Genomic DNA, 10,828 nt, shown 5'->3' with positions numbered 1-10,828 from the left:
GCTCAGCCCTGCTTCTCCTCCTTCTCCTCCTCCTGCGGGGGCGGCGCGGCAGGGGGGAGACGGGGGTGGGCGAGGGGCTCACGGCGCGCCGCGGGGCTCCTCACCGCGACTCTCGCTCCCGGCATGCAGCAGGGCCGGGCGGTCGAGTCTAGATGGAGGCCACTGACATGAGCGGGGCGCGGGGCCTGCTGGGAGCCCGCCTGCCGCGGGGGGCGCTGGGACACGTAGTCCCCGCCCGGGCGRCAGCGCCACGGTGGCAGCGCAACGGCCGCGCCGCGCCGCGTCGCCATGGCGGAGGCCTCCTGGTCTCTGCAGCCGCGGTCTCGCCCGCGCAAGGCCCCATAAGTGAAGAGCAGGCTGAGCCCCCGCAAGGGTCCATAGTCCCCATCGCAGGAAGGTGGCGCCTCGCAAGGGAGAGATTCGTAAAAGGCTTTTAAAAATACTTCTAAATTTTAATTTTAAATTGTTCGGGGTCCTTCGGAGGTTTTTTTCCTGCTGCCCACACCACCACGGGAAAGAAACTCTGACCTGACAGATGAAGGTCCCATGTGATCTTTTGCATTCAGAAAATATCTCCAAGAAACACACAGTATAGTTACATCAGAGATACTTTAAGGGTAGATAAACCCAAAATGCAGGACAGCTGTAGGACTTCCTATTTAGAAATCAAAATAAACTTCGTGCTGTGCAGTTAAACTAGCATAAAACCTATGTTTTAACAGTAATGTTATTGACATTTATGTCAGATGCTGTACTAGAGGGGTTTCTGTGCACTCTTAAGTATACATACTGAGTAAATTTGTATACCCAAGAAATAAGAATAAACCTGATCACAACTTGTGTATGAGAGTACATTTATCATTTTTGATCAAAATAATTAAAAGGTTCCATTAAGTAACAAGTGCCCAAATTGCACTGGCGTTTCTGTGAGCTCAGTGGGAGCACAACTTGGTAAGATTCTTGGTTTTGACTTTAAAGCTGTTGCTCTGGATTTCAGATTATGAGTGTTTCAAGGGGACCTGTACAGTTTAATATCACCACCTGTTATAATGCAAGATTCTTTTGCAATGGATCATTCGTTATGTAGACAAAGAAAAATACACTACTAAACATATTCTTAAACATCTATACAAAAATTTTTTTAAACAAATTCTCTTATGCGAAATCACCTCCTTTGAGCAAGCACATTTATTCTGCAAGCTGGTCCTATTTTGCAAAGAGTCAATGAGATTTTGTGATCCAATGACATTTTGTCTCTGCCATGCTCTGAGAAGCCAGAGGCCCCAGGAATGCATAAGACAAATGCACGCAGAGCTGAGATTAGGTCTCAAAACAGTCTCCGACCAAGACTTTTGGTCTCTAGCATAACAAAGAGTCAGTATTTATAGGGGGAAAATTACAGCTTTTTGTTCAAGTGACACAGATAAGCAAAATAACATGGAGGGGAAATAAATAGTCCTTAGTGATACGGCAAGTTTTCTGAAGGTGTGTAGACTACAGAGAGAATACCTATGAGCACAATATAGTATGAGGACAGCAGCAGGGCAGAATTTATGTGAAAATTGTATGTTAGTAATTACAACTTAACCTATCTGTGAGCTGTGTCCTCATCAAGAGAGCTGACCCATCCTTTTAAAAAAGTTAAAGGAAAGCTGATCTTCACTGTACTCTTAGGACTTTGCTGACACAGAGTAAACAGGAGTTTCACTCCCTCCCCCCCCCTTTCTTTTTTTAAACTGTTATAGTTGACAAATAAATATCTTTCTCCAAAGTTCAGACAAGATTCTGTTCAATTCTTATTTGTTAACACAGTAGTTAAAATGTGTGTTTGTTCATGGGGCAGAAGTAGCCAAGTGTTTGTCAAAGTGACATTAGCCTTCTTCCTCTGGACACCTGATTAAATCATGAGACCAGATAGTCTAAACATAGTTAACCTGAGACAGTTTACTTGCACTGATTCCCATTAAAACAAGATGAGCTGCTGGAGTCCAAATGAGGAAGCAGTCTCACAGGCCTAGGTGTTTAATTCTAGGAGAACTCTCCTCTAGACTACAGACAACCACCACCACCACAAGGGCTCCTGATTTTCAACTTTGTCTGGACAGCTCACCACTGAGGCTGCTGGCCCACTCTGTTCCCAGCTGTAGGGTCTAAATCACCCCCTTCATCAGATGGGGAGCATCTGTGATTTGTATTGGGGAAAAAATCAGGTCTAGATACTAATTGTTATTTACACGCACACACACATATATATAAATTATGTAACTAACAAGTTATGTGTTGCAGTTCCCAAGTCTCTCTGATACAGTGTTAGCCTTCTTGGCAGGTGATATACAACCTGAGATGAATATGCTCAGGGAAGAAAAAAAAAAAGTTGTATGAAAGAAAAACACTCCCCTCTCCTTCCAGCATTTTGCAGCCTGGCAGACTTCTCCCAAACACACCAGCTCTGATATTTAAGTGGCAAAATTACCATGCTTTTGTTCTCTAGTGATTTTCTTTTTAAATACACTGCATTGTTTTGTTTTTCTAGACTATATCCAAAATCTCTGCATTTTTATGGTGTTGTAAGAATGAACTTTATCATGCCAACATGAAGTTTTCTTGTACAGTTAAATGTACTTTACCAACAGATATGTAAGCAAATGATTTCTTAAGAAATCTATTCACAGTACCCCATGAAAATGCTTCCCTTTAAAAAAAAATATATATATGTATTTCAGAGGCTTTGGCAAATTACATAACGTTTTTGTATGATCCTTGCTAAACAGGTTTCCCCACTACAACTAGTATTATTTGACACTTCAGTACGAGGATCATGTTGAAGTTAACTCAGGCACTGAGCTGATCTTCTCGTGAGAAGTGAGGCAGCACCACGGAGGCAACCAAGAGAAGCTTGTGCTATTGCTGCTTAATCTGTTGCTAAATTGAACGCTTCACTTCCCGTGCTGTCATGCAGCACTTTACACATTAAAAGAAAACCACCCCTGCAAAGTATCGTCAAGAAACAGACCATGGCTTGGTCACACAGACCAGCTGGAGTCAGTGACTGCAGGCACTGACCGCTCCTACCTTATAGCAATGGACGTCAGGCTGAACAGATGGAAACTAAGATTTCAGCGCCCTCTTGAAATCTCTTGCGTCCCTTGATGTGTCCAGCTCCTGGCTGAAGCGGTGCGCGGCCACAGAGCGCTACCAGCGCAGCGTGCAAGTCCAGGCCTGAACCAGCAGGGACTGGCAGCCACGAGCAAATAAACAGCTGGGCCATCCGGGGAGGGACCTCGCTACTTGCTGCACRGCACCTCTTAGACAGCTTTTCAAAAAGGCAGAGAGCGGCACCCTGAGCTGTCAGCACCTCTCAGCAAGGTAATCTGGAAAACAGGCAAAACCAACAACGCCACGCACAAGGACCTGTCCCACTCCTAGCAATCACCACTGACTATTTTTTGTAAAAGCATATTTTAGAAATACTGAATATTTTGTAAGTGCTAAGAATATCCAGTAAAAGTCTGGTACAATAACATCTAAGTTTTACAGGAGTGCTTTTCTTTTATCTATTTATTTATTTAATAATACTAATTTATTTTTAATACTACTAAAGGTATCAGGTCAGCTAGCTAGCCTACTGCTTTCTGGCAAAGCAGTTTATTAAAGTGTCTTTAAAATAGTTCCTTCTTCCTTCCCTGCCCCAAACATTTGAAGGCAGCTGTAGAGGTTGAAGATCAGTTTATAAAATCTTGTTATTTGCTGAAGATAAATAATGGTTATAGCTGTAGGAACAACAAGACTTAAAAATATATTGCTTAAATGGTCATAACTGAATAGCTCTCCTCCTGTTCTTTTGGAAACAATTTTTTTCTTTTTTAAAGCTCTAATGCACTCAATAGATAAAATTAGTAGCCTCGGGAACAGCATTTAAAAAAACAGCCAAATACTATTCAAAAAAGTCCAGTCAAGGCCTTGTATAATCTATCTAGTTTTTATTTGTATGTCAACAGTCTTAACTCTCCTCATTCTGCCTTGCATACTCTTATCCCTAGTCTCATTGCCTACATATTTATATAAGCTGCAAAATAATATCTATGGCCAATCATTTCAAGGATGAATTTATCCTGTAACAATCAGTTTGGATATTATTACAATTGCTAACCATAAAAAACAGTATCTATGGTAAATATCAAAAAATGTAGCTGGGCTTTAGTTCAAAAACATACAGAATACTCCTCTCAGCATTAAAATTAACAACAAAATGAAGTTGTGAATAGCCATAAGAATTCCTTCATGTTATGATGGAGCAAGTATCAAGGTATGCCCGGCCCTAATACAAATCACAGCTTTGGGTACTGAATCTTCACATATGCTATGGACAACTGAATTATTGCCTGCTTTGGGCCTGTAATGCAGCCTTCTAGAAATTTACTGTATCTGCTAACATTTATATTTAATAAACTCCATTTACTATATCTTAAGGTTTCTTTTGTTGTGGAAGGAAAAAAAAGAAGCATGCTGGGGGAAGAGGGGGAAGAAATAAAGGAAAGGAGGGGGGGAAAAAAACATACCTAACGATTTGGTCTGAACTCAACAGGATAAAATTTTGTCAAACTCAAGCAGCAGTGTAGACATCTTGCTGAGTAGGAAAACATACAGTTAATAAGCAACGTGAGTTGAACCTTCACCTCCCCATCATAAACCTATATAAGCAAAATCTGTGATTTATGAACACAGTAATTATCCCACAGGTAATACAGCAAACCTGAGACAGGTGAAAGTGATATACTTCTGTGATTCCTCCTAATACCTGTTTTGAAATTCATAACATTTATGTGTAAGAGAAGACCAAAAGCTGTTTGAAGCAGGAAACTGAAGGCATATCAACAAGCCTTAAGCCATTTTTATGGCCTCACCTATTTTAGCAGGATTGCTCATTACAGGACTATGAAAATGTTTGCAAGATTAGCCTTAATGAGGCACAGATTTGCTGAGTATGGGAGCTTAATGTGGCACATCTACGTACTGACAGAAAGCAGGAAGCCTATGACTGTGCAGTCATTCCCCCGTAACTGTAAATAGCTATGAACCTAAACATAAGGACTAAACACTGCCAAAATTTCAGTTGATGATTTGCCAGCAATAAGTGTCACATGCAGCCCATAATAAACTGCAACTGTGATAGTGACAATCACTCATATCTCATAGATCGCCCACCTCCTTTRTCTTCACCAGTATTATAGGAGATGCCAAAGACAATATTCTTTACAGCTGTTACCCATTTTGCAACCTGAAACACATACAGTAATATTTGGAGAGTTTTCAAGGAACTCAATTCCCAGCATTCAGTTTTCTCTGTCAGATTGTCCGTAATAAATCTAGTCTCATATCTCATCTTCTAATAAAAATACTTGCTTCTCATTTCATCCTGCTCACGTATTTAACTGAGCAGCAGCAGACTTCATCTCCTTATGGGAGACAGAAGCCCTTAATGTTGTATTTCCCTCCAATGACTGAACATTRAATTAGTAAATCATAACAATACCCAATCAACCGGCTTAATGAGATATGAAGTAGGTTATTAAAGATGGGAAGTGATATTTAGATGATTGCTTGCACCACTTTTCAATTTATCTACCACATTTAATATTTTTCTTCAGAAATTATCAGAAACAATTAGCATTCTTGATACGTTAACTACTGCTTGCTCTAGACTGTCAGATCAAGTAATGGCTGATTATATAAGATACATACTTTATTTCAACAGTTTTAATATTTAATCATTCCTCAGAGATACCTATTCTGATTTTCAAGAGTACAATTTATTACAGGATTCTACTAGAAGTCAAATACATTTTTCTAGACCAAAAGAGGTCTGTTAACCACTTCAATCCCACCACATACAGTTAAGTGTGGCTTACAGAAAACTAGGAGGGCAAAAGCTATTGTCCCTACATTACAGAAGATTTTGTTATGAATCATATATATTTGCATTTATTCATTTGATAAAAAAGACAATTAAATATTCACAACAGAGGGGAAAAATGAATCAATTTAGAAGATCAACATATAAGGTGCATATTTTACCACACTATGATTATATTGGCTATGAAAATGCCAAAGCAATTAACAGCCCTACTGATTCAAAATCATGTAATGCAGGCTGATACAGGTGCTACAGAAGCCCGATTTGAGTTTTTTTTTCCAGCACAGGCATAGATATCAGTTCATGTTTATACTGTAAATGCACTTTTTGTTTTTATCCTCACCTACCTAAATCTTCTCTAAAAGGCTTTACATCATTTGTATACTGAACAAACAAAATATACTGTATTCTGCATATTACAGTGGTAGGTTATCCCCAGGCTTCTGCAGACAAGCCCCCCTTTCTGTCAGAGTTCAACTTCTCTTCATCCAATTTCTTCACATCCTGTTCTTTATTTTTGGTAACAGAAATCACTCTCTCCCCCTCCAACCTCTTTCAGCAGACACAAATCTCATTTACCATTGCTTGACCTGGATGTGTGTATATATACACACACACACACACACAATAGCAAAATAGACTGAAGCTATCACAGGTCTTTAACATTCCTGTGCCCAGACTTCTAATACATGATAGCTTGAAAAAGCCACACAACTAAAGAAAACATGGCACCATCGGTCTTGGCCAAAAAAGTTCTTGGCCCAACCATGTTTGTTGCCTTTCTGCAGCAAGCATCCTGAAGGAAAAACCTACCAAATTTCTTAAGTTCTTCCCAAGTTCTTGTTTTATGCATCCGTGGGTTTTTAGGCTGTTTTGCACCACGAGTCCCTGTGATATCTATTTTTATACATATTTTATGCTGTCTTGCTTGCAACAGAGCTAATTAGTACAATTGCCTTCTTCCTTATGTAGTATTTTTCTGCAGAACTTAACTTGAGCATCTTTACATGTGAACACTGTATGCTGCTGACTGATAAGGGAAAGAACATGAATCAGTTTCTATAAATCAATGTTGTAACAGTGGGTAGCAGAAGGCTGGCATCCTACACTGCGTGCAAGTATTTGATTGTTCTGGCAGATCCCCTGAAAAGGGTGCGTTCATGCAAGTATTTGATATGAGGCAATAAGCTTGTTACTTTTATTGAACTGAGTAATTTGGGAGTAATTCCTTAATCTCTTAGCCATCATCCAGTTTCTAATTACCTTTAGGACGCTTAATAACCAAAATTGATATAAGGTTTGATCCTCCAGATTAATTTAACCAAAGAGTTGCACTAAATTTATTTTTCAGTGGTTTTGCTTTTCTGTCTTTTCTCCCTCTGCAAATTTTAGCATTTGTGCTAACCGGGCAGTTGTAGAGTCTGACATTTTATTTAATCATAGAACAGACCTGGACAAGAAGTGACCACAAAATTTCCCATACACCTTTACTTTTTTGCCAATCCTGGCTATTTTAAGCAATAAGACAGTTGAACGGTCTATGTTCCTTGCTTGTTTCTCCCTCCTCTTTTGGTTTAAGCAAGTTTGTTGATATTGTTAGTCAGCACCCCTGCGAGTGTCTGTGTATATAAGTATGTGTATCAACAAGTTGGACAATGCCTGCCAGCTAGGAAATACGCTGAAGCTACCAATCATTTCACATGGGCCAGTGTAAAATCCTTTCTGTGGGTTTTCCCAGTAGAAGTCTGCATTGTTCTGGTGAAGTTAAGATGTTCCCAGGCATCTTAATTATCTGTAACCATAGCTTTTTCCATAATATTACCCACAGACTGAGGATTTTCAAACAAAATTGCATGAATCTGGATTTAAGCGACTATCATTGAGTAACACAACACTGCATCATGCACTTCCACTCAAATCATAATTATTTTAGGTAACCTATACAAGTGGGTAACATTTCTGCTCTTTCTGCAGAGTGTTCAGTGTTTATGTAGCAGAACTCATTCCTGTTTTCTTCATCAAATCATTGTTCAATTTGAGGATGCCTTTCATAAACAATTATTCTGCTCTAATAGTAACAAGCAACACATTTGCTTTGCAGACACCTCAGTGAAGCGCTCTTGTCAACATGAGTGAATTGTCTGTCATGTGCCTTAAAATCTTTTGAAAAATATGGTATGCCATCTGGCTCCCAAACGCTCATTAAATTCACTGAAATATGAATGTTTAAGGAAGATAACATCTCATGATGCTTCCCCCCCCCTTTTTTGTTAAATAAAGTCTATTTATGAATTATACAAACAAAAAGAAAAAAAGGAAGTGGTGATATTTTGTTTATAATTTAGTTTCCCACAACTGAGAACATGCCAGGCATTTTGGAGAACAAAGACAAATGACAGCTCCTATTCCCAGGAGTTTATTGTCCAAATTTATTTTCCAAGTGACATGAAGAAGGAAAAACAAGTAGCTGGGGAACGGGATGCTAAAGCAGTAGAATTTTTAGGTTTCTAAGGGAAAGGATGTTCTTACGAACTGAGATTCAGAAGGTACACTACAAATTTCCTTTAAGACTTGCCAAGTCACTCGGTCTGTTTTTCCCTCCGAATGTCAGTTGTCCATCTTTAACTGTGGTTAATGGTTGTCAATTCCCCTCGCTGGCACAACCTTTGGGAAAGGTCTGTTATTGTACAGCTGTTGTTTTTTTTTTCCTGTGGAAGCACTTTTAGGCCCTGCAGTAGAAAGAGCCCTGCACCTGAAAAAAAATGAATTACCAGATACGGGCCTTAAAAGACAATACCTTTCCAAAGGRGTTTATTAGGAGAGTTGGTCTATTACTTCTTCATGGGAAACTTGGAAAAAATTAGTTTGGAAGGTCAGAGAAGTTTCCAAAAGAAGAGCACTTCAAACAAACAAAAACCTCCAGGTTTGATAATTTTCAATAATTTTAATAATTTCAATTTTTCAAATAACACGTTTCATATTTACTAAAACACTGTTAGGCTTCCATTTGCTAGAGAAAGCAAATACTTAACAAAAACAAAGGTGTTTTGTAATAATGTGTATTTAGATTCAAAAGTTGCTAAATATTAAAAATAAATGATCTGATAAATACATGTCAAACAATTCTACTTGCAACATATTGGTACATTGCCCGATGCAATGATGCAAGAGAAAAGAACAAGCTGCAATCCTGCAGGAAATAGTTCAGAGAATAAAGGAGAGGACAACAACAAGTTAAGCAAACAGACTGAAAAGTAAAGAACAGGAAGGCCTCATCCAGTACACAGCAGGGCTCCAACTCCTCATACCACATGGGCCATCAACGGGTACATTTTCTCCTTTGTAAGAACCAGGTTGCTTTGCTGACTGACCTTATCCAGCCTCTTTGCATCTTCCTCAACTCAATGCATAGCTATTTTTAGCAGCAGAACTCCGCATAATGTTTTATAGCCCATTTTAGCCGTGATGCTACATCCAGTCACAACACCTTCTTAGCTTTAACTAATCTACATTCCCTGCTTTGTTAAGGAGGTGAGGGAAAAAGATGCACTGGGAAATAAATAAGGCACTGAACTCAGTTATTTGGCTGTGAAAGGAAGTCTTTTGCTCAAAGACTTTTGTACCTGCAGCACTCAGCAATTATGATTACGAAGACAAGTCAGTCAATAAAGGGGAGGGGGAAGGAAGATTGTAAACAAATATAATTGCCACCATGCTCTTGTATTTTGACATCTGGAACTTTACAAGCCAGCAGGAGGTTCCAAAACAAGATTCTTATGAGTTAATCTGTTATGCTGACAAGAGGGTCATTCTGTTTCTGATAAGGCAGACTGCTGCTCCCTGAGGGATGAAAAAACCCATGTATATCGGATTAGTGTGCACTGTCTGTGCTGGCACATTTATGTGAACTGGACACAAGTCATTGCTGGGTAGCAGTTCCTAATGAACATGACTTGCCATGCGCAGGGCAGCCATGCGGAGATTCATTTGATGATAAAATGGATATGCTATAAAGAACAGGATGTAGCACCTATACCACTGGTGATAATCCAAAGAGCAACATAAATCTGAAGATCTTTAGACAAGCTGAGAAATCACAGCTGTTGCTAATACTAACCATTTCTGCGTATTTTATCAGCCTGGCAAGTAAATTACTAGTTCATTTCTTCTGTCAAAAGTAAAAAATAGACAGCAGTAGAGTATTCTCCCTAATGGTATCAGCATTCCACGTACCTCCATGCTCTGGAGACTCACTCATGTGCAACTGAAAAATGCAAAACACAAAGCCTAGTTCCACCAGCTGATGGAAACTCTCTTATAACAACATCACTGTTTGTATCCCTCATGTCTTTAAACATAATTGTTTCATAAGAAAGAATTTTCTGGTTTTATTTATAACATACACATGCACTACACAAAGCATGCACAACTTGATAGAATAGTTTCTAGGTAAAACAAAGATATTATCAACCCGAATTACAGATCCATTCTATAGTTCTGTTTGCTTTAAAATCCATGTATTCTGCTACAGCATGTTCAGTTCTTTCAAAAGAACACCTACCTTAACACATAAATGTTGAACTAAGGCAACTACGGCCACACACATAATAATAGCATATGGTTTCATCCATGTATCTTTCTTTGGAAGATAAGACTTGGAAATTATACAGGTTCTAACTTTTTTTTACAGCATCATTTGAGAAATAAGTCTTTTTCACAGACATTAGCTAACACAAGTTAGACACTTTCCTTAATTTTCACTCTTTAGCACATCCCATCACCGTAAACCTTTCAGTCAACAGAGGATGCGGCCATTCAATTTCTAGAGACAGTAATTTTGTCAGATTGTTTCCAGTCCTTCTTGCAGCTGATAGCTAGCACTGGTATCAGTACCTACTCCAGAATTAGTGCTCT

General features: G+C 39.1%; 1 protein-coding gene across 1 annotated transcript in view; it reads right to left on the bottom strand.

Moving 5' to 3' along the window:
• The window catches only part of CBR4 (carbonyl reductase 4), an 18,134-nt gene extending 17,968 nt beyond the window's left edge, over positions 1-166 (bottom strand). The window contains exon 1 of the mRNA XM_026076138.1: positions 105-166. Within this exon, the coding sequence (XP_025931923.1) occupies positions 105-125 (21 nt within the window). The 5' untranslated portion in view covers positions 126-166. The remainder of the gene's footprint in view (positions 1-104) is intronic.
• Between the last annotated feature and the right edge of the window lie 10,662 nt (positions 167-10,828).

The sequence above is a fragment of the Apteryx rowi genome, unplaced genomic scaffold (genome assembly GCF_003343035.1).
Source record: "Apteryx rowi isolate R43461 unplaced genomic scaffold, aptRow1 scaffold_427, whole genome shotgun sequence".
Classification (NCBI taxonomy): domain Eukaryota; kingdom Metazoa; phylum Chordata; class Aves; order Apterygiformes; family Apterygidae; genus Apteryx; species Apteryx rowi.
Note: the sequence above shows the minus strand (reverse complement) of the source record. Positions and strands in the feature narration are given on the sequence as shown.